Consider the following 24172-nt stretch of genomic DNA (forward strand, 5'->3'; position numbering starts at 1 on the left):
CCATATGGTGGGAACATAGGGCCTAATTTTCAGTGACAACAAAAGTTAGAAATGTGGGAACATAGGGCTGTGGGAACATAGGAATGACCCCGGGATGGCTGGCATCATTACAGTTATGTTAGAGATAGCGTTGCAATGATAAACATAATGCACTTTCCATCTCTGTTAGAAAGTGTCAGTCATAGGCCTATAGGTCATCGAATGGCTTATTGCTTGGCCTATCAAGAGTTAATTATCTCTCTGTAGTGAGAGATTAATCCCAATAGGCTATACCTTTCTTATTAATGTGCTCCATTCAGGCCTCAGGAGTGATCATTCCTTTTAAACCTGTGCGTTGACTCACAATAACTCAGCTCATAGCAAAATCATGCATCCAATTGAGGATTCCTCGTAAGGTAAACACAATTAAATCAGTGATTGTTGGTGATCGGGTTATAATCCATTTTTACCAAAGAAATTGAGCGCACTATTGTACAAATGTGAATAAATGAATTAATCAAATGTACAAACACCAAACGTGTTATAGATGTGCGCACCACATAGCTCTGTCCGTACAGGTGGACACCAAAATCTTACCATGGTCTCCAGTAGAAGTCGTTTTTTCCTGTGCGACATTGACGTCACGTCCGTTTTTTTTTTTTTTTTTTTTTTTTACCGATGCCCGAGTGAACGTTGGAGAGCAATGGCGGCGTGCCGAGGGTCTTCGTCGAAGTGGTATTTCACCCGGGATCAGCTTGAAACCACGCCGTCCCGCCGATGTGGAGTGGAACCAGATCGGGAGCTCTCCTACCGACAGCAGGCGGCGAATCTGATCCAAGACATGGGCCAGAGACTCAACGTGTATCCTTTTGTAAACAAACTTACCAGTCGACCGGACCGGAGCAGACATGGCGCTAACCGAGCGGGCCCGTTACGTTAACTCGGTTTAAAACCGACGTGGGGGGGTTTAGAGGCTCTGCCGCCTGCGTGTTGTGTTTTCTGCGTTTTTGCAATAGTTGAAATTATGTTTTTCAAAGAAACCGTCCCAGGAAATCTTGATGTGGCGGTTGTACGTTTAGCTGTGCGCTAACGTAGCCTAGCATTAGCTAACATGCTAGCGCAGGGTTGACGTCTGACAGGCCGGCACTAGTTTGCAGCTGTTGCTAATCACCTGCCCTCTAAATATCTACTCGATATAGCTTTGGTCATCAAATAACCATGTTCTTAATTAGATCAGTAAACATAGTATGTACCGGTAGTTTTTATGTGGCACGTTGTGGTTATTTTTTGATGTAGCACTAGAATGATTAGCATTAAGCTAAGTCACCTGCTGCATAGTGTCGTTGGCTCACTTGTTAATTCACTAATTTAAAATGGTTAGGTGCCGTTAAGTCGCGCACATTAATGTGTGTCCTGGCTTGTCTGCACATAAAGAAGGTGAAATGCTCGTACATTAATGAAATCCATCCCAGAGTTATCCTTGACTCCTCTCTCCAGCTCCCAATTAACAATAAATACAGCCATTGTTTACATGCATAGATTTTATATGCACCATTCCTTCACCAAATTCCATAGAAATGTAAGTATGATGTTTCTTAATACCACTCATCCTCCAGCTGTAACCTTGTTATGTAGCCTGTGACATGCATGGCATCTGCTACTGCTTGTAGTAACGTTAGTTTTGGGTTTGGCTTAAAATATCTTGATGCTTTCATACAGATAATATCTCCAACTACCTTATTCTTGGCCGCAAAAGTGGAGGAGCAACCTCGGAAACTCGAACATGTGATCAAAGTTGCACATGCTTGCCTAAATCCCCAAGAACCACCTCTAGACACAAAAAGTAATGTAAGTTTGGGAAGCTCTGTGTATTGAATGGTTGAGTGTTTTTTTTCCCCCTCTCCACATCTGTCTTTCCAGTTCTCTCAGTGGTCATGGTTTCCCTGTGTACAGTTAAGCTGGCTGTGCCACATGCGTTCACCCTGTATGAAGGGTCATGTTTTAAAACATCTGGCCTGCTGTTGGTGTGCAAGAAACATCTGCACCTAACTACATTTACATTGAAAGTAAAACAAGCCTCTCTGTTTGGAGTTTTGGCCATTTTAAATCAGTTTTTAGAGGGATAGATTAATAGACTCATTACAATTGTGTTGTAATGATTGTCTATCAAACTTCAGGCATACCTCCAGCAAGCTCAAGAGCTGGTGATACTTGAATCCATAGTGCTGCAGACCCTGGGTAAGTAGTGGTGACTGGAGTGGATGACTTGAGCGAGAGAGCGAGCACTTTTGTTTTTCATAATCATTTTCATTGGCTTGTCATTATCAGTAAGGGAGTAGTGCTAATGATCACTGATTTTTTTGTTCTTCACAGCCTGTTAAGTGAAATGTATCAGCTACTTATGGGTATCATGTCAAATATGTGTCATACGTATTTTCAATAAATCATGTAAAGGTGACATGTCATTGTGAATGCTGACATTACTCGTGGACGCTGCTATTAACGAGGCTTTAGAACATTCATTGAGGAATTGTTTTGAATGATCTTATCTTCACTTTGCTGCTGTACGACACTTTATTTTATGGCTACAGCTATTTATGCTTATCTATTGATAAGAGATTTCATCCAAAGTGAAAGAGGTTGGACCCAAGTTAATAATAACTTGAATATATAAATCAATTGGCCATCAAGTTCCAATATTCATACATCAAATATCAATAAAACATAAATCATAGTCTGAATAAACATACTTTAAAATGAGCGCTTAATCTGTTTGTTTCATTATTAAATGACATGTCACCTCCCAACTGTGTTTGTGTTGAACTCACCTGTCATGTATTTTGTTCCAGGCTTTGAAATTACTATTGATCACCCACACACTGATGTGGTGAAATGTTCCCAGCTAGTGCGAGGTAGAGGCTTCCTTCTTTGCTCTTTGTGCCCTCTGGTCTTGTTTGTCCCACCTAAGATATGGGTGGGGAGGGGGGTGAAAACCTTGCTGATTTAATGGTTACATAACCACACACCTTGTTCTTTTTTACTTTTGATGACCTCTTGAGTTCATTGTGTGACATGGCAAAATGTACTGATGTTTATTGGGCCAGGTGAAAGACTGTATTTCACTGACCTTAGTGTGGGGAAGATGTGCCATTTCAGTTCCCCTATTAGATCATCATAAACTTAAACAAAATAAATTCTGATAGTTTATCCTTCACATACTAATAATAACCTGTACGTTGAAAAAATGTCTGCCTTGAACATTGTTCTTTTCATTGGCTTTGTGAATAATTTGCCTGATTGGTAATTTGTAAAATGAGAACATAATTTTATCGTCATACAGCAACACTCAAAGCAATTAATTCATCGTATTGGAATATCTTCCACCGTTTTCTTCAGATTAAATCAATAGAAAATCATCAAGCTCACTGTAAATTTCCAAAATGTAGGAACAGGTTAGTGCCAAGTGTTGTTTTCAGGCAAACGTTCAGTTCTGTCCTAATGATAAGAAAATGCTCTTCTTTGCATAAATGGTAATCATTTTTTCCCACTGTCTTTCTGCTCTTCTCTTTGTCTCTTACAGCAAGCAAGGATCTGGCACAGACTTCCTATTTCATGGCTACCAACAGGTTGTTATCCTGCCCCTCCTTTGTTGCACTTTGACTGCACACCATAGCTTCCTGTAATGCAGGGTACCCTTTCAGTGTCCAACGGGCCCTACTTGCGCTGGCGGTTGTTGGGACGCTTGCCTCCTCTCCCTCAGCTCCCCTCCCTCGTGCTAAGGAAGTGGGACAGGGCGGCTTGTAGCGTTACCGGCCCCAGTTGCAGTGCGGTGTATTGTACAAGGGACCATGTGTTGGCACAGATGGGTTGAATGCAAGATGTGAAGTGTAGTGGTGCGCTTGAAACCCACATGTTTGTTCGGTTGCGAAAAAGTGCATAATTCTAAAAGAGAAAGACACTTTGGTAGCCTGAATAGCAGCTAAAGATTTCACAGATGTAAACATTTCTCGTAGAGGTCCTTCCGGTAAGTACCGCAAATTCATTTTTAAAATTTTCTTTTTCATACCCATTTGTTCAAAATGCATTATCTCCTCAGATATTTTCAACCTATGCAAAATTTGCTTGTCTTTTTTTCTTGTTCTACCACATTTTTTCTCTACATGAGCTTAATTAAAAGATGTGACAAGAAAATGTTATGTGACCCATTAAGGACCTGCAATATATATACAATATGTAAAACAAAACCATTGAGTAACTCTCGTGTTCATCAAAATTCATGAATGATTAAGTTGGCACAAACGTCTTTCTCGACATATCTACCAATACAAAAACTGGGTCCTTAAAGGGTTTGCTCAAAGGAGGCAGTAGTGGAAAGGAACTGGTATTAATGTTATTGAAGTTTCAACTACTACACTTGACAATGTCTGGATGCTGTGAATGGAGTCAGAGCTTTAGGCACTTTTCTTAATTTATTGATTTATTTTGAACTTACCGTAGTTTTGAAAGCAAACATTTCACTTTGACAGGATTTTCAGTGTATAAATTAGTGAAAGGCGCTTTGAACAGCCAGATGTTAGTAAATGTTGGCTGTAACTAATATCTTAGGCCACCATACGTTGGCAGACCAGACTCCAGACATTGTACTTGTCTCACCACAAAAGGTTACCATCCAGCTTTTACCAAATCCATTTTAATTGCCGCAGTTGACTTCACCATGACGTCATGGCTCATACTGAACCTAGCTATAACATGGACTAGGTTTTCTTTAAAATTCCTCAATTCATCAACACTTAACGTAATTTTAGGGCTCATGGCTCAAGAGACCTGAAAAGCAGCCTTAATGGTTGTTCATGTGATTTATCTGGTTCAACAAAAGTGAACTTGTGTTGATAAAAAGAAGAAAAAAAACAAAAACTTTTGGAGTTTTGAAATGTGTAGTGCAGGAGTGTATATATTTTAGCTGTGAGTACTTGGATGGTAGCCACTTGTCTATCTCTATTTGTTACCTTGACTGTGATATGCATTTGTTGTACTGTCTGTTTATGATCAATATGTGTATTACTGTTCTCTTGCTATTCTATTATTGTAGAATGTATACATTTCCTAACTCTGAGTTACAGGTCAGTTAGCTGTGATATTTAAGAAAGGCCTTCAGTTGAAGCAGCAGTGCTGTTAAATTGTATTAGTTGATTTGTGGACTCACTAGAAGTATCCCTTTGAACACAGTCGGAGAGAGAGAGAGAGACCCACACAGAGAGGCCTGTAGGAATGGCCCCTTGTCAGTTCACTGTACAATTATGCAACTGTCACATGGGTGGCCTCAGGGTTCAGTGTGTTTCACAATGGACACACTACACTTAGCTACTACACATGGCCCCAAACTCGCCGCCTTACTTTTGTTTTGATGTCCCAACATTCAAATCAGCTGATGTTTCCTCAAAACAGAAATCATTGTCTCGTGACACAGTTCACCTCTCGCTTTTGAGCCCTGGGCTTTATGTCCTCTTACATCACCTGAATTTTATGAAGATATTGGATGTTACCTGTGTTGTTACTGAAGTCTGTTGAGAGAAGTTGTTACATTATCAGACAAAATGTAATGTATCAACATACTCAAATAATGGCCCATGTCATGCCACCAGTAAATTAATGTTGTTTGCTCCCTCTTGTGTTTTTTTCTCTTTTCTCCACATGTTGGACCGATCCTGACCACACCTGGTTGAAACCAACCTATTTCCATAACCTATGCCCTCACATGTGAATTATTCACTGTCTTACTTGCACTGCATACACTCGTCACTTGTTCATACCTTCACACACTATACAGTCTGCACCTCACTACCTTCTGCCTCCAGTACAAGCCCACGGTGATCGCCTGTGTGTGCATCCACCTGGCATGTAAGTGGTCTAACTGGGAGATCCCAGTTTCCACTGATGGGAAACACTGGTGGGAGTACGTGGACAGCTCTGTTACACTTGAGCTGCTTGATGGTGAGGTGCAATCCAAGTCTTTTCCTTTGCTATAATGAATTGCATTGATATAGATGACAATATAGATGCAATATATTGTGTTAAGTAGTACAGTTAGGATGTCTGTAATTTGAGATTTTTAAGCACGTACCAGGTTTTTATATAATTGGTCAAATTTCACGAGTGTCTAAATGAGAGAAGAGGTGGTCGTTTTTCTTTGTTTAGCAGCAGAAAACATTTGTGTCTTGTAATTGCAGAGTTGACCCATGAGTTCCTGCAGATTCTGGAGAAGACACCCAGCCGATTAAAGAGGATACGTAACTGGAGGGTAGGACATATTATTAGTCTTTCAAAGGCCTCATGAACCATGCCATTCTTCTTGTTCATGTCTTATATACTTTTTCAATCAAAATGTAAAGCACTTTGAATGACATTTATTTGCTTTGAAAGGTATAAATACAATTTGATTGATTGATGAAAAGAATGTATTTTCCTAACTTAAAACCTGTATCTCCAGGTTGAATGTGTTATTATCTGTTGATATGTACGAAATGTGTGTCAAAGTATTCACTCCTCCTGTAAAAGACTTTCAAATGTTTGATGACGAGTCCTACAGTTAGACATTTTCCAATCACAATTAATTGAAACGTTACATCCCTCCACTAAACTAAACCCTGCTGGTCACCATCACAGCCTCAATGTTGTAACAAACTAGTTTGTGAGTATGCGCCGATACTGTTCACGTCGCAGGGTTAATCCTGCGTCTGCAACACACCGATACAGTTTCAATCCAAAAGCATTCCCATTGGTTTCATCATTTTATTTTTACCCCTGTTTCATCCTCCCCGAAGGGGGGAGATGAAGTTAGGGAGAAGTCCTCCACAACAGCAGGTGAAGAGTGTAGCTACTAACAATCCCAAGGGCGGTGCCTTATGTACCTTCGATGCGATTGGCTACTGTAGATGGCAATCAGTACTCGGGATATGTGCCTCCCTATCTGCAGGTTTTACCAGAAACACATCATCACAAGGAACTGAATGGCACTCCGATAGCCATTTCAACACGTCTTTAAGACAAGCAAAAGCTTGCATGCCAAAGTGCAAAAAGGACTGCCCAGTTTGTTATAGTCCGACCCAGCTTGGGAAAGAACTGCTTGGCAACAGTGGTGGCAATTTCACATTAAAACTAGTTACAGATACAAGAGAAAGCCTACTACATTGAACATTTGTAATACTCACTCTGACTAAAAAGTAAACTGCACAATCTCACAAATCTTTCTCTGCCCTCTAGGCAACACAAGCTGCCAAAAAGCCTAAGACTGAGAGCTCCCAGTTGGATAATTCCTTCGCTGGGCCGTCCATGCTCCAAGACCAAGGTGATGCCTCACTTGCTGGCATCTCCTCCAACCCAAGCTTTTCCAAAGCAGGCGCTGCCTTCACAATGTCCATGCCCGGCCAGTCTGGAGGTGCACCTTTGACTCTGGACTCCATGGCTGGCACATACAATCCTGCTAGCCACAGCGAGTGGCCCCAGGCCAAACAGAGCCAAGCAGGGTACCCTTCCACCTGTATAAAACAGGAACCCCTCAGCATCCCTCTCCAAGAGCAGACACTGTCCTTGCAGACCTCCGCTTCCTCTTTGCTTCAGCATCAACCAATGTACAGGACTGAGAAAACAATAGATTTCATCCCTGTCAAACAGGAACAAAAAGGAGGTAGTGGAATGGGTAAGCATCAACAACCACCTCAACCTGCATACCCTCCACCAGCTCAGCCTCCTCCACCACAACCGTCTCCAGCTCAGAAGCTGTCTCTGGACAAATACAGGGAGAAACATGCTGCGGAGCTGGCTGTCCCTGGGCAGAAACGCCGACAGGAACAGCATGGAGGTATACTGGACTGTGAAATGACATCTTCCTCCTCTTCTACCTATGCACCGTCATCTATGAGCCAAGTAGACCATAGAAAACATTCACAGCCCCACCAAACGTCCCATGGTGGTGGCAGCACCACCCCCTCCCCTATGAAAATTAAAGTCCCTTCCTCCTCAACTTCAGGGCAAGACAGACGTCATCACAGTGACAAACGGGACAAAAGCTCACTCAAACTCCGCCTCGCTGTTCCTGGGTCTGGCGGCAGCTCCCAGCTGGATAAAAGTGGACCCAGCAAAGACGAACTCAAGATGAAGATAAAAGTTTCGTCATCAGACTGCCACAGCTCATCAGATGAAGGCATGGCGACCACCAACAACAAGAGTAAACATTCCAGCCCGCTGGTGAAGGAGAAACACCGTGGGGCGGAGCACAACCTCCATCGCCATCACAAGCACAGTCACCCTCACACACACAGTGGGAATGGGCGAGGAGGTCCCGAGGGCCCAGGTGGCGGGGGAGGCCTGCTACGGGTTACCCCAGGACTGGTCGGCATGGAAGGGACACCGCTTGCTCCTCCCGGATCCACCTCTTTGTCTTCATCCGCTTCACGCAAGAGGGTGTACCCAGAGGCCAGCCACAACCACCACCCTCCCTCCTCATCTGCCACTTCTTGCTCCAAACTGAGCAAAATCTCCAAGAGTGGCACTGGTGCTGCAGGTACTTCATCTTTTTCTTCCCCCTTTTCTCCCCTTTGCTCCTCTCCTGTACTGCAGTGTGTCTCATCTGGCTTGCAGCTCTTTGGCTAACTCCCCCCCCACCCCACCCCTTTCTCCTCCTCCTTCTCCTCCTCTTCCTTATTCGTGTTTCTCCCCCCCCCCCCCCCCTCCCCCTCTGTCACACCCAGGTGGGCTGCGGACCTCTCAGCAGTACCCTCCTAGCGAATCGCCACATGAAGTGGGGGAGCAGAGACACTGAGTCCACCACTCTGCAGCTATGGCCAGCACATGGAAATGGCATCAAACTACCCACAGTTGAGACTTTGAAGACTATGCTCACCTCCTTGTCAAGTGCCCTAGAAAAATAACTCTTTATGTGATGATAAACCCTTTACTGAAAGGCAGAAAAACGTATCTCCAAAACATGAAAAGTATTGTTGGACTTCTCAATTTCTGAGAGAGTAGACAGATGAAAAATTATGCTTCCTGACTGTCACATCTCTGGGCTGTAATGCAAAGTCCTGTTTTTCTGTTAGTGTTGAATTGCTGCTTGGTTTTCCTCCCTCCTCAGATGGGTCTAGGAATGTGCAAAAGTTGGGTGTGAGTGTGTTGGGGAGGGGTTGAGTGTGTGTTTCCATCGGGAGGGAAGTCCTTCCCTACATTTGAGATCTCCATATGGAGAAACAGAAGTATTACAAGTACTACAAATAATTTAATTGAATCACATGTCTGCAGTTGTATGGAGGAAGCCAGTGGCCAGCTGGAGATGAGATCAAGTTATGTTTGCTGGCATTCCATTTAGTACTGTTGATGGATGCAATTTTTTTTTTTAGGTGTAAAGTTTCATCTCCTCAATTATGTTCTTGTCTTGATTTCTTTTTATACTTAAGTACTGTGCGTATGATTTGCATGTATCAATCATCAAAGGGATTTAAAAGGAGAGCACTTACTTACTGTTTACAGGAAGTGGAGATAAATGTACATACGTTTTTGTATGTTTAAAGAAAAAAAAGCTATACCATGACTACTCAGGTTTGGAGCTGCTTGTAAGTATAACAGGATAACTATAATACCTATAAAAGACTTTTATTTTGTTGATCTACCGTTTGGGCATCATCGGCTGGATGACTGCAGCATTCCGGTGGCGTGTGCTTCTTACAGCCTTCCTACAGAGGGTGCTGTACTGTGCTTTTCCATCACAGGGAATGTCAGTTGATGCCCTCAACACAGGCACATTCAACACCTAATAATCAACATCAAAGCGATGCAATTTGTACCAAAAAATATTTTTTGGACCTCTAAGTAGACCTTAAGCTGAATGCCAAAGGTTTTCTCTCAAAAAAGAAAAAAAAACAACAGACAAGAACAGAAGTAGTTTGCTATTAAAGTTTACATAACCCTTTTTATTTGAAGTATGTCAAGCATAATTTCATGACATAAAGATGTAGCCCTTTAGATGTCAGCCCTTAAAAGGGAAATGTACCATTCAATCTGTCATGAACAGGGTACTATTCAGGAGAAAAAAAACACAGTCGTTGGCTCTTTCCATTCCAGTAACAGTTGTCAGAACAGTGACTAACTGGCCGTATGCAAGATGACCTGCTGCATATGTTGGAAACCTAAAGTATTTGTAATGTGGATGAGCTTGATAGATTTTCTCACCAACATCCTCATCCAGTTGGTTGAATTTATATTTACATCCATGTAACTGTCCAGACACATCTATATTAGTTTCATACATTAAACTATTCAAAAATTTTGACATGACCCAGTCTTCTCTGTTCTTGACTGGGTTATTCATTGCTACAGTGTACAAAATTAATAAGTCTGAGGCTGGATTGTTTGTATCCTCATTTGGGCGAACAGCAGTTGTGGACAAAATGAGCATAAGCCACTCGTTACATCCTCTTTTTTTCTTTTCATTTCAATATTACAAATAAACGTCAAAGTTTCCACTATCCTGTCATGATATAAATTCTGGTTGTTGATTTATTACACATACTGTATTTGCATGTCGCTAGACTATAAGATTAAAAAAAGTAATTCCATTGATTTGTGGATTGAAGATATGGAGATACCCTGCATAGTAGTTTGTCATGAAAAGTTCTTTTTACACACTGATTTCTTCTTAAAGTCACCATAGGAAAGTTAACAGGAAGTGGTAGTTCACTTAATCATTACTGAAACATGAAGGCTGTCGAGATGACAATATACACTGCAATACGGATTTGACACTTTGTAAAAACTTAAATTAATTATACTAGTAGAGATCTAGAGTTTCACTGTATAAATGTATGGTATGTACAAGATTGGCACATTTTTAAGATTGCTATAGAAAATGCACAGTAACAAACATGCAGCATCAGACACTAATATTAATGTACCAAGTGAAATCTATAAAAGTGCTTCTATTTCAAATTCACCTTAAAAAAACGTATGACTCCATTTTCACCCTTTATTGTATTGTCCTTAAAGGTCAGGGACACATGGCAAGTGTCTTTGTGCTCCTACACTTCAACATTACTGTTGGATTAAGGGGTGTAGATGACAGGTCCACAAAGGGTCACAAAAGAATACCATGTGTTTAATATGCCAATCTAAATTAAATAAATAAATGTCCCCTTGAACTCAATAACTCTTCTGTTTAAGTGCAACTCCTTGTTAGCCACAACGCCCACCTGGGTGAGCACCACAACTTGTTTTCTGTGTTTCCCTAGAATCCACTTCATGCTCAATTTTGGGGATGAATGGATGCTTCAGAAGCTGGTCTGCAGATGGCCGTAGTCTCTGGTCACTGGAGTGGAGAGAAAACAACTGAACACCAGAGAAAAAAATTGCAAATGTCTGTAAATAGTAGGGAATTTTTTTTAATTAACTTTTTTTTTGTTTCTATTTCTCGCGATAACACAATCTCAAACTTGAAAATTCAACATAGTTTTAAAGGGGAAGTGAGTGATGTCATGAAAGAAGAAAAAAAAATGCAACAAGGATACATGGTCTCACCTTGTAAAGCAGATTTTTACAAAATCCTTGGCATTATCTGAAAATCCCTCTGGTAAGGAGGGCATCAACCCTCTCTGAGCTCCAATGTAGAACAAGGCAGCCATCTTATCCATGTGTGCTAGAGGTGGTTTCCCTGTGGCCATCTCGAACACTGTGCAACCTACACTCCATATATCTGACTTCCTGCCATATCCTGTATCGTTGATGACCTAAAATGTGGAGATGACAAAGGTCAGAATAGTTTAGAAGTCAATAAACACGTAGAGCTTAAACAATCCAGAAAGACCACCTAAAAGAGCTACATATCTACCTCTGGTGCCATCCAGTAAGGTGTTCCATGGACAGACTTCAGCAGGTCTATACTGTTGCTTGCAGTGTGGGTCAGACAACTAAGACGTCGTGCACAGCCAAAGTCTATCAGCTTGATGACACCAGTGGGCATCAGCATGACATTATTTCCTTTCAAGTCACGATGAATCACCCTGTTCAGGTGGAGGAAGGCCACCCCTTCCAGGATTTGATGGGTGTACAGAGCCAGGACTCGCTCTGGAAGAGGACCAAACCTGAGGACAGCAAAGGGGACGGATTTGTATGGACAGTATTAGCAAAGAACATTTCTTCAACAGTCTGGCAGTAATGTTTAGTCATAAACAAGGCCTTCCTAAATCTCTTTGTTTTGATAGATACTTCATGTGGGTGAATACTAAGTTTCTTTAAGATCAACCTTAGGCTACCTGTGAAGAATGCTAGCAATGGATCCTCCTGGGATGTACTCCATGAAGATAGAAACCACATGCTGATAAAGCGACGTCCCCAGGAAGCCTACAATGTTAGAGTGTCTTAAGGTTTTCAGCAGTTCCACTTCCCCTTGCAGACGACCGTACTCCCTCTTTGCAGTGTCGGAGTCAGAGATGTCCAGATTGACCTGCTTCACAGCTACCAGCTGGCCCTGACTGGTCAGGCCACAGTACACCTGGTGAGGCAGCAGCATTATCAAGAATTAGTTGAACATTTTTCCGCTAAAACACTTGCAAAGCAATCCTTGCTATTTGATAAGTTGGTGTTACAGGGACACAATATTTTTGATAATTTGTGATACTAGCAGACGTACTGTCCCATAGGCGCCCCTGCCAAGCACTTCACCCTTTGTCCATGAAATGATGTCATCCACAGCCAGCCCAGAGCCAAGGAGAGCTGCACTGTCTGCTGAAATAACCTGCAATAAATCACACAGAATTAAGGTTAGCAAACTGACTGAGCAATGGTTTCTGGCATGTTAGCAGTTTTTTTGGGGGGGAGTATGGAGAATGATTCTGGTTTTTGAATATTTTGTCAGTTTGGGTAGATTAGTAGGCTACACATGAACATCATAGTCGTATGTATAAATAGACTAAATCTTTTTTGTAAGGGCTGGATTGGGCTGAACCTCACATTTGTGATTTGGTAAAATAACATCAATGTGTGGTTGTATAAAAGATCATCATGTGTCTTTATATGGGCAGTAACAAGTAATTTATGGCTATTTATTAATGTAATAAAGACTGCTCATTTTTCTTCTTTAAAAAAAGACAACAGCATTTTTCCATCTACTAACGATATTAACAAGTTTACCTCAGATAACACATTTGTTCCTGATACAGGGTCTTCTTCTCTTTTGGATTCCTTTTCGCTCAGTTCCTGGTTTTCAGGACACGGGCCTATGGATACATCCCTCTCATCCAGTGAAATCAACTCTTCAGCCAGACACTGCAGGAGGTCATCTGTGAGCGGTCCATCTCCCACCTCATCTAGGAACTTCTGGTAAACTGGTGATATAACAGAACGGCTGCTGCTGCTGCTGCTGCTGGAGGATGTCCATGTGTTGATCTTTGGCTGTTGGGAGGCTTGAGGTAACACGGGCTCAGGAATTGGTCTGTTCAGGTTTCGTATTGATGAATTCCCGATTTCTTGCATATTCATGGTCATAATCAGCGTTTTTTCATCTGCTTTTAATGTTTCAGACCCAAGTGTAGAAAGAGCCTCATCTATGGTAGACAAGATATTGTTCTCAGCCTTTTCCTGAGCTCTGTTATGACCATCCTCAGAGAGATCTAACTTGGCTTCCAGTTTAGGTGCATTGTCTGTTTTATAATATCCTTTCCTTGATACAGGTGTAAGGTGGGATTTGGCTCTAGAGGACACAAGTCTTGCTTTGCTTTTAGCTGACAACACCATGCTCTCCCCTGGGCTTCTCCTCATCTTACATTGAGGTTGTTTCAAAGGTCTGTGTTTACCTTTATGGGGCTGTGGTTTCTTCCTCGTCTGTGCAGACTGCACTTGTCTGTCTTTTGTTTTTTCACAGGAGCTGGAAACCCTAAGGTTATCATAGATAGGGCCAGCAAACATTTCATAGATGGCTGGTCCTTCATCCCTGCTCTGCAACTGCTGAAACATGTCTTTGTAGGTGATGAAGTCTACAGCAGATTTAGACCTCGGTGCCCCTCCTGCACTGAGTCTCTTCAGCTGCCGGGCGCTCTTCAGCTCCCTCACTGGTGGCTGAGCTCTGCTGTTGTTCAACTTGTCCTCATTTGTTCTTTTGCTCTGTGGGTGATCAATAACCTTCTTTCGTGGTGATGGGGCGTCGGTGCTTCGATGAGCACCTTTTACAGATTTAAGCTTTGATTTTGCTTTACTGGCTGTGGCCTCTCCACTGATAATTAGCTCAGGGCTTTTCCTGGTTTTATCCTTGCCTTGCCGTGTGGAAAGAGATGAGTACTTCAGATTGCTTTTGGACTTGGTCCGACTTGGTATGCTGTGTTCTTTAAGACCTAGTGGATTGAAGGAGTTTGACTTGTTACTTTGATTATTTGCTCTTAATCCACAGTTCATCATGGTTCTTGCGTCCTTGCACCGGGCAGGGTTTAAGGCTTTCAGCTTTTGTTTGTCTGACTTGAGATCCACATCTGACAGTGGAAGGTTTACAGCTGCTGCAAAGAGCTGCGTTTTCCCCACAGCAGACCTGGTATTTAACTTTGCATCCTCAGCACTGTAAAGGATTGCTTCATCACAGGGATCTTTCATTGTGTCCTTCATCTGCTGTACATGCAGTTCATTTCTGTTACTGCCCTTGGAACATGCTATAGCATCCACTTGGTCATCATTCATGTCAAATATAATAACATGTGCATCATCAGTCTCTGGGTCTGTAGTGCAGCCCTCACGGTCCTTCTCCTCTTTACAGCATGACGTTGCAGGAATTTCATCCTTCACAGTGTCTCTAACACGTTTCATACTATCTCCTTGTTTTGCATAATTACAGTTTGTAAAGGCGCGATTGTCAACAGGCTCTTTTGTGTATCTCATACTGGTGGCCTTTCCTTCACAGTGAGAGCGTATAGCTCTTTCGGTGTTCAGAGAAACACCTTCATGATTGGTAGGCTCTCCAGTCATAGTGTGTGCTGATCTGTGGATTGGTGGAATCAGACTGATTCTTGACTGAACTGTACATTTCTGCATTCTCGGCTCAACTAAATCAGCTTCTGTAGCCTCCACATCCTTTGAATGCTGCAGCCTGTTTCCCACAAACTTCAGATTGCCATCCTCTGAAACTCTCTCCTCTATATCTGTCTCATCATCCTCCAGATCGATGGAACTGTGGCTGCAGCTGCTGCTGCTGCTGCTGGACCCACTCTCCTCACTGCCACCCTTAGTAGTTGTCATAGGGCCAGTGTGAGGGCTGCCCCAGGACAGCCTTTCTCTCCTCAGCCGGGTCCTGGAGCAAAGAGGGCTCTGGCTAATGGGCTTCAGGGGAACATGGTGTTTTAGTGCTGGCAGAGCTGCACTGTCTCTGGGCCTGCAGGTCAGCGGTGCCAAGAGCTTTGGTGTCCGGGGATGCAGAGCTGGCAAGTGACCTTGTGTGAACTGCAGAGAGTCAGGACAGTAATTCAGTGGATGTGACCGGCAAGGTAACATGTATTGTTGGAAAGACGAATAAGTAGAGATTAAAACTCACCTTTTGTTCATTTACTGTATCTTGAGAACCCAGTCCTGCATGAAATGATACAGATCATCAGCAAACTCTAATAATTTGGCTGATATTATTTTAAAAACATAAAACCTACTACTGAATATTCATATCGAATCATGTTATGTATGCACCGGATAAAACGGTTTCCTTTTGAATATTCATTACATATAAGATTTAATTGAATTATATTATATATCTCCTCTCATCCTCTGCTCTAAAAGTAATACTGCTTTGTTATTTGTAAAAATGACCATATACATACGGCTCTGGATGTGTGCCCTGGCCTGCATCATAGTGTGTGGACACAGGAGCGGTTCCATGATGCTGGGGGCTGATTGGCTGAGCTGGCTGGGCTCAGTAACAGACAGCAGGCTGGGGGAGGATGGGCATGCAGCAACCACACTTCTTGTCCTCTGCCTGTGGGTAGTATCAGAGTTCAGTAGTATCAGGGTTTTAAGGATTTGGTGTCTGTCACACACACGGTACATTGCATTTTCTGTTGTCAGGGTCTTATAGGTCAAGAAATAAAAACACATTTTTTAACTCTCCTTATGTGATGCTGATAAGCAGGCTGTTGAACAGTGTGTACCTGTGTCTAGGGGTTACAGGGACACAGGGGGTCCTGGTACTCAGCAAGCCACACGAAGGAGCAACATCTACACGGCCCCAGCGCCTGCCGTTGTCACCCAGGCTCGGCAAAGACAAACCTCTGCTGAGGGAAAAAAACACAGAGAAGTGGCTGGTTAGTCGCACCATGGAGGCACTGTTAGTTAGGGGTCAGCTGAGAGATTCATTAATTCAAGAAAATGACAAATGCCAGTGACTTTTGTCTCTTTGTGCTTAACTGAACATTATACAGAAAGCCTCATTTGCCTTCTATCTTTCTTTCTTTTTCTGGAAGCTGTTGCTATGAAATTAGAGAGCAGCTCAAAGACCTTTATTCTTCTTGGAGAGCTTGGACTTGTTTCAGTGCTGAGAGCTCCACATCACAGACAATGGGCCGATTCACCAAATCCCTCTCTCCCCCCTGTTTCTGTGTTTGGAACCTGTTTGGGTAGAACAGGTTGTCCTCTGGACACAGTGACAGGTGCCTGCGTTCAGGTCTGCGAGTGTAACCGGAGAGGACACTCCTCTACTGTTGGTGTAAACGTGCTGTTGCCTATAACCCAGGGAGAGTGTACTGTGTATACAAGAGGCTGTGTGTTGGGGGGGATGGAGTGTAAACCGCACGTGCATTCAATGTTTGTGGTTGAGGTTACGCATGAACAGATGGTGATGTGTTTCAGCATTGTTAATACTATCATCTAAGTGCCATCAGCCTGTGAATAATTGTTTCCTTACAGCTCATATACATTTTCAAAAAAGTGCACGTCTGTGTGTGTGTTTGTGTGTGTGTGAGACAGAGACAGAGAGAGAGAGAGAGAGAGAGAGAGAGAGAGAGATGGTGACATATTATCCAGCCCACCTGCTTCCTCTCCCTGTGTACTGTCCGATGTCTCTCAGTGTTTCCATGGTGTTTTGGAAACAGGGGGAGATTCCCTTATCTGCTGCAGACACACACACACACACACACACACACACACACGCGCAGTTACACCCAACAATCCTAAACCCATTATATTGTGACAGTGTTAGAAAAAAAACAATTTAAAACTAAGGTACATACATCATATTTCAGGCCTGACAGTTTTATAAGCTGCAGCTTCATAGATGCTATGGTGTTGTTCTGAGGTTGTCAGGTTCATGTAGCACCTGTATCCGGTTGCGCACGTGGTGTTTTTGTGGATTTCATGGCCACATTTCACATTAGAATGACCTTTGACGACCACACATGAGTGAGCAACCCGACATCAGCTACCTCTCACAGAAACTATACCGCACAAAATAGCCATGTCCATACAACAACAAATCCATACTCATAAAGAAAACAACAGAATTACCTGTCTCTGGGCCTGGTGCTCACCTCTGCTGCCATTTTGAGATCATGTTTAGACTGATTTAGAAAACTCTTGTCTCTACGTCCTTGTGTTCACATCTTTATTCTGTCTGCTCCCTGCGTCCCCTATGTGTCTCTTCCTCCTTGCGGCACTGTCCTTTAGTGGACGTGCTGTCCTCTCTGTATCTCAACCGTACTCAGAGGCTGAGGTAAAAGACAAGCAAGCTCAGCTGAGAGGTCGTTTTGTGTGTGAGATAGACCCCTCCCATCCTGTCACGCCTCCCCCCCCTCACTGCCCTCCTTTCAGAAGGTGATCTGATCTGAAGGCCTGTTTGGGGTGATGCTGACCATTTGACACTTTAAAACGCTACCATAAAAAGTTGATTTCTTAGTACTTTAAAGTACTGTAGTAATATCTACCTTCCTCTAATAACAAAGAAAATAAAATGTTCCGTCCAGTTTCATCTAATAAGTTCAGTTCACACCTTAGTCCATGAAAACCACTAAAACAGCAGGAGTGCAGTAGAAGAGCTCTTACCTTGGCTAAGATCTTTATGATGGTCAGATAGAGGAGTGCACCCTGGAGACACTTCCTGTAGAGAACAAAAGTGAGCAGTTTGTTCATTATATGTGTCCCAGTCTGAAAAGACTTCAGTAGTAGTACTGCAGTATACTGAATCCAAGTTGTTAAAACCAGCACATACTGAAGCCTTAGGTTAGATGTATATTTCTCGGTGGCTGCGGGAAGTCACATAATTTCAGTGGTTTGATTTTAATGAATTCTCAGTAACTCTTGGTCTAAAGTTTAGTGTTGTACCACTGCGACACACACTTCAGCTGAGTGTGTCAGTGGGTCTCTGTGACTGAGAAACTGGAGCTTTTCCCTGTAAACCACCTGCTCTTCCCTTCCTGCTACCCATCTGCTCTCTCTGTTTCCTCCCACAATGTGGCAGCATGGCAGTTAAGTGTCAGCCACACACTGCACCCCCCCTCCACACACACACACACACACACACACACACACACACACACACACACACACACACACACACACACACACACACACACACACACACTCTAAACAGCTAATTACTGCTTCCACATATTTGTCTTTCGGGGACCGCTCCCTGTGTGTTTGTTAACTGTGGCTACTTGAGAGCAGCAGTGTGCACTCAGACACATGTGCTTCAACACAACACAGACCCTGTTAGTTAGGTCTGTTGATGTAATAACACAGTGTGGGCTGTGAGTGTATCAAACCACTTGGTTTTACACATACACAAAATCTACAGTTCAATATTTCAATTGATATTTTGAAAAGCATACATATTAAATATACTGTCACTGCGTTATTTATATCCATTCTAGACTGTCTATTATATCTTTGTTGAAAGTAAATAATAGGGGTTTTGTTGCTGTCATGTTGGTTTATTTCTCATGATTGCACAATGTAACATCTCTCAGTTCAGTTCAGTCTGTTACTGATGCAAACAACCTCTCAAAGCTCAGAGCCAACAGGAGCAGCAGCCTTGATCTCTTGATATGAATGACATCACTTACCCCAGTGCGGCTGTACGGTAGAAAATGATGTTGATGGGTGTGTGTCTGCGTAGGGGAGGTTGCTGCGGACTGATTAGGATAAAGGCTCTCAATGTCCAGCTCTATGTCAGAGTCTTCAAACTCTGAGTCCGAATCCTGCCACAAGTATTGGTCAAACGCTCCATCTGTGTGAGGAGGACAGAATTAATTTTTAAAACTTTTGGGGCTTTTATTGACAGTCATGAACGTAGTGAAGAGCCCACAGCAGAATGTTTGGGTCCACGCCCCTGTATGTTGTCCTGTTAACATAAAACGAAGGATTAGAACCTGTTAAAAAAAGGCTGAAAACAACTTATTTTACCTTTACTTCTGTGTTTTCCGTCTCTATGCATCCACCCTCTCTGAGTCACCTTGTTTCTGTGTCGACTTCTTTGATACAAACTGATCCACACACTCATGAGCGCTCGGAGCAGCCCGGTCACTCACACATACACAAACAAACCCTTCTCACACTTGCCCACATAAGTGCAGGCTTTGAGTGCAAGTTACTCTGAAAAACAGGATTATGAATGAACTTGGTATGTCGTTTGTGTGTATGTGAGAGAGAAACAAAGAATTTGTGTGTTCTTACACATAATCATATAGGAGGATTTAAAGCATGAGAGGGATTTTTATGTGAACATGTGTACGCTAGATACTTATTTTGTTTAATAAATACATTTTAAGTAAGTAGCTGATTAATAAATCAGAAATCAAAGGAAGGTTCATGTCATAAGGGGATGAGCCAATGTCATTTGACATCACCTTTAATCTGGGAATGAACAGGCAATTGTAGAAAAGACATCATCATGTAAACTTATTTATTAGGGCTGCATGGCTGTATATTGTATGCGATTCTGAATGGAAGAATAAGTTGTAATTCCACAAGGTTTGTTTCATTTCACACAAAAGTAAAAATAGCTACCTGTGTAATTCTAATCAGATTATTTCACAAACAATGGAATAATCCTTATTTATCAATGGAAGATCACATGCGCTGTTGGAATTTAGGTCTGAATTTCCCACAACTTTAAAGCAGCATTAGCAGATTTATTTTTCTTTCTTTCACATGTAGGAGTAGAAAAAACTTCACATTCAGGAACATTCAGGAAACATCAGCATCTGTTGTTCTCTAGAGTAGCTAAATGCTCCACTGTGCTAACCAGTGCTAACCAGCTAGTAGCTAACTTTTTTTTCAGCAGAAAGTGAAAGTGTGGGTTTTGAAGCTTTTTCACTGAAAACAAGACTACAAGGGTTGTAAGACTAAACCATAAACAGAACCATAAAATTAAGGCTAAGAGCACACTGGATGTGTTGCATTTGATTTGCGACATTTTAGTTTTCATTTCTTCACCTGTGTTAACAGCTTAGAGCAACACACTGCCTGCACAACATGTGTAAGAGATGCACAAATCTAATAACTCTGCATCAGAGTTTCATTGACAAATAAAAGAAAACCAACATACCAGCGGCTAGTAAACTTTATGCAGAGAGATAGACCTGGTGGTAGTCACAGTAGTGTGTGTACCTGTCTGACGTAGGGCGTCAACCATCTGATGAATGATCTCATCTTTAACCTGGCTCCTGATGTTGGCAGCGTAGTGGAGTGCAGTGCAGCCCCTGTGGTCTCGTATCTGCACATCACTAAATCAAGAAACATAAAGACAGACGTGGAGAAGATAGTTTTTGAATTCCCTTTGAAAGACAGTTCACATATGTCGGTGAATCAGTCTAAGCAAACTAACTTTATGCCAAAGGCACCTCAAACCTCTTTGGAGCTCTAAGTAAACCTGGAATATTTCAAGTCAGCTTTCAAGCTGTATGTGTCATTGACAACTAGACAAATCAAATACCAGCTGGCACCTGCTGGAGGTGTGTATGCATCCTACATGTCAGTGTATACATTTAGTTTTTCTTACGCTGAGAGTCCAAGCAGCTCCTTAACCACCTCCACAGGACTGTGGTCCCATGGCAAAGGTGTCGCTATGCTCTCAAACAGGTCAATGTCCCTGACAGCCAGCATCAGAGCTGTCACACTGTCGCTGTTTGGAAGGTTCACATCCATCCTGTCTGCCTGGGCCTGAAGGCAAATACACACATGAATAATACATGGCCCGCTACAGCACTGTGAGTATGGAGTCACATAGTGTGGAAATCATAAACAGTGAAGTCGTCTTCAACCCCCTGTAGCTTGATGCATAGATGATGAGGTTTGTGGTTGACTCAAATTTATATTGTTTCCACAAAAAGAAAAATCATAATAAGCCAGAATCATCAGTGTGGAGAAAGAATTGCTCTGGAAGTAGAAATGATTTCACTACGTTTTCTAAAGCATGTGATAATAAGTGTCACATTTCCAACTACACAAGGACACAGTAAAACAGGTCAGCCTTGTTTTTGACCTGTGCTGATTATGATTCTGCAACGTAATTTCATGTATAACTAGTTTATGAAGTTTACTATGGTATTACATTATTACGTTACTATTCAGTCATAGTCATCATTGTGATCCAGCCACCAGTAAAGCATCCTCTACTGTTCTCTCTGGGAAGCAGGAGAGACTATGTTTCTCAAAAAATCAGCTATCATTCATAAATGTAAACACTGACTTATGACTCATCATTCTAGTTGAGTAACAAACATTACTCATAAACAGAATTCCCAACTGTTTGACATAGGACAACTTTGTTGTTTCCCTCTGTTGTCCTTGCTCATTTGGGTGGGAGTGTGTGTGTTTTTGTGCATGTGTGTGTGTCTGTTTTTTGTTTTTTGTTTTTTTTTACCAGCAGCTGCTGTAGGGAGTGCAGGTCTCCCTGCCAGGAAGCCTGCAGCAGCTGTGCCTGGGGAGGCAGGTGAGGCCTCGACATCCACCCCAGCACTTTTCCCTGGAGCGCCGGAGGGCTGACATGAAGAGCCGTCCTCTGGCTGCCATCACTCAAGGTCACGTCAGCCCCAGTCTTCAGCAGGCCCTGCACCACCTTTTTAACAAGATCACACAGAAGAAACATGGTAAATGAAACCAAGGGAAAACAGTCAACTGATTATGGTGCTGCTCATATTTTGTAGCTGTCTATGCTACTTGGCTAGCACAGAAACCATGTGACAGGTGATCACAGTGGGAGTGTATCCCCTGTTACCTGTATGTCACCAGCTTGTTTTGAACATGGCTCCCCGAGAGAACGCAGAGGTGTTACGTAAAGAGAAAGATTCATCTCACGTGGCTCTCACATGCACGTACACACACTATTGTCTTTGTTATTGTAAGTTAGTGAAAGGAAAAGTACAATACTGCCCCACCCCCCAACCCCAACACACACACACACACACACACACATATCTAAACCTCAACATGTTCACCTGTAGGAATTTTCCACTGAACAACAGAGTGAAGCGGGGTCTGCTGCAAAACTTTAACCACGATTGTACAACAATAGACATCATTGTCTATGTCTCTTTCACACAAACACAAACATGACTTACCTCAGTCATGCCTTTACGACAGGCAGTGATCAGGGGAGTGCATCCTTGCTTCTCCTCTTCCTCAGTGTCAGAGGCCACCAGGCCGTCCACCTCTTCTCCAAGACTCACAGCCAAGTCGTCCTCACTTTCATCCTGCTGCTCTCCTCTCAACATCTCATCAAAATCCTGCCACCTCTTCTCTGTCTTCTCACTTGTCTCCATAGTTCACAGGTTTCCAGTGAGATCCGTGTGAAGTGAAGCTGAAAATAGCGAAGAGTCTGAGCAGGAGGTCACACCAGACTTGTCCCTTTTTTTTTGTTATTATGGAAACGATAAAGCAGAGGAAGCGGAAGAAAGGCGATTGGAAACCCTGCACTGAAATACGAGACAAGGTGCTTTCAAGTCTGTGTCTGCAGAGCTCTGTATGTTTGTGTGACGATTAGTGTGATGTTATCACTGTGATGTAATTCTCTATTGAGAATTAGAGAACTCCCTACAGAGACCCCACAGGAGCTGTAATGAATTACTCTATTACAGCGACATCAACATGCAATTTACATGAATGTATGCATGATCATGTGTGTGTCTGCATGTGTGACAATATAAATGATTCATGGGAAAACAGTCAAGATGGCTAAAAAGCATCTAAATCAGCATGTTAAAAAGCAATATCATAAAATCAGTGTGAGGAAAGTTCAATTTAGAAGATTTAAATAATATTTCTTGACATTATTGTGAACTCATTACTTGCTGTCAGAGATATAAATCTTGATAAATTGTTGAAATCATTTGAAGTGAACTTACTGTGGTGAAACCATCTCATTCGTGTCTTTTCTCTTCTTCACATTCCTCGGTCAGCTAATTCACCGTGTGTCTCCTCTATAACCTCCTTTGACCAGCAAACCTTTGATCCTTCTCAACAGACTCTTCACTCTGTTGTCTCCTCTCCTTTCTCCGTTTTTGCTGCACACCTCCTGCTGCCTACTACGTTTACACTTGGTTGCCTTGGAGACAGTCAGGCAGACAGGCAGGCAGCGGTTTTAAAATGCCAGCAGGCCGTGTGTTGCCTGACACTTTTTTTTAGAGAAAGTGAGAATATCAGTGTTTTATCCTGTTTTCTTTTATTATTCTGACTAAAACTTATCGAGTGCTTCCATTTATATTGTCCTCGACCTGTCCTCCCTCTGTTCAGTCATAAAATATTCTCCTCTTAACTTTCTTCATGTCTTTGAAAAATTCTCCCTTGTTCTCGTTAGTGTTTCCTCCATTACATTGTTTTTCTATGTTGGCTCATGTGGACCATCCACTGAGGATATTGTGCTCTCATTGTTAACCACCCTGCACATATACTCTTGCGGGCAGACATTTGACAGTCTGTTTTCCCATCCAACCGTGTGAGCTTTCACACTTCACTCTGATGCACCATGAAGCCACACAAAGGCAGTCAAGTGCAGGAAACAACAAGGTTTAGAAAAAACTACACTCCCTACCCACGTAGATGAGTCATCTGTTTGCCTTTCAATACAAATGATTCTGCCTTTTCATACAAGGTTCAAAGTGAACTGCAACCAATGAGAGCAAAGGAAACAACAAACAACTAGTTTGAAAAATACTCCAATGCATTGTAACAGGGAGCCACATACATTCTGAAG

At 42.5% G+C, this 24172-nt stretch overlaps 2 protein-coding genes across 5 annotated transcripts; one reads left to right on the forward strand and one right to left on the reverse strand.

The window, feature by feature from the left end:
* The first annotated feature begins 667 nt into the window (after positions 1–667).
* Positions 668–11135, forward strand: ccnt2a (cyclin T2a). Of its 4 annotated transcripts, none has more exons than XM_083996745.1 (10): positions 668–840; positions 1477–1558; positions 1699–1827; positions 2157–2217; positions 2829–2891; positions 3560–3605; positions 5807–5970; positions 6207–6277; positions 7240–8539; positions 8727–11135. In XM_083996745.1, exons 1-10 carry the CDS (start codon positions 683–685, stop codon positions 8795–8797), a joined length of 2145 nt encoding a protein of 714 aa, XP_083852871.1. In that variant the 5' UTR covers positions 668–682; the 3' UTR covers positions 8798–11135. The 4 variants fall into 4 exon arrangements, 3 of the variants coding, with proteins under 3 accessions (XP_083852871.1, XP_083852872.1, XP_083852870.1); XM_083996746.1 differs by lacking the exon at positions 8727–11135 and having other exon boundaries at positions 7240–7837; positions 8006–8689; XM_083996744.1 differs by lacking the exon at positions 8727–11135 and having other exon boundaries at positions 7240–8689.
* A 64-nt stretch (positions 11136–11199) lies between these two features.
* On the reverse strand, positions 11200–22742 carry map3k19 (mitogen-activated protein kinase kinase kinase 19; the record flags this gene model as incomplete). The annotated part of the gene is made up of 15 exons (XM_083996938.1): positions 11200–11332; positions 11542–11750; positions 11852–12104; positions 12276–12514; positions 12653–12757; positions 13153–15432; positions 15533–15567; positions 15810–15964; positions 16137–16259; positions 18063–18076; positions 19044–19207; positions 20590–20705; positions 20981–21141; positions 21845–22039; positions 22542–22742. 15 exons carry the CDS (start codon positions 22740–22742, stop codon positions 11200–11202), a joined length of 4383 nt encoding a protein of 1460 aa, XP_083853064.1.
* Between the last annotated feature and the right edge of the window lie 1430 nt (positions 22743–24172).

Source organism: Trachurus trachurus (assembly GCF_905171665.1).
Source record: "Trachurus trachurus genome assembly, chromosome: 21".
NCBI classification, from domain to species: domain Eukaryota; kingdom Metazoa; phylum Chordata; class Actinopteri; order Carangiformes; family Carangidae; genus Trachurus; species Trachurus trachurus.

Excerpts from the sequence above, each read along its gene's own strand:
- ccnt2a (XM_083996744.1), top strand. The coding sequence starts at position 683 with ATGGCGGCGTGCCGAGGGTCTTCGTCGAAGTGGTATTTCACCCGGGAT. Across the intron at positions 841-1,476 it reads ATGGGCCAGAGACTCAACGT|CTCCCAATTAACAATAAATA; the intron begins GTATCCTTTTGT and ends TCCTCTCTCCAG. Across the intron at positions 5,971-6,206 it reads TACACTTGAGCTGCTTGATG|AGTTGACCCATGAGTTCCTG; the intron begins GTGAGGTGCAAT and ends TTGTAATTGCAG.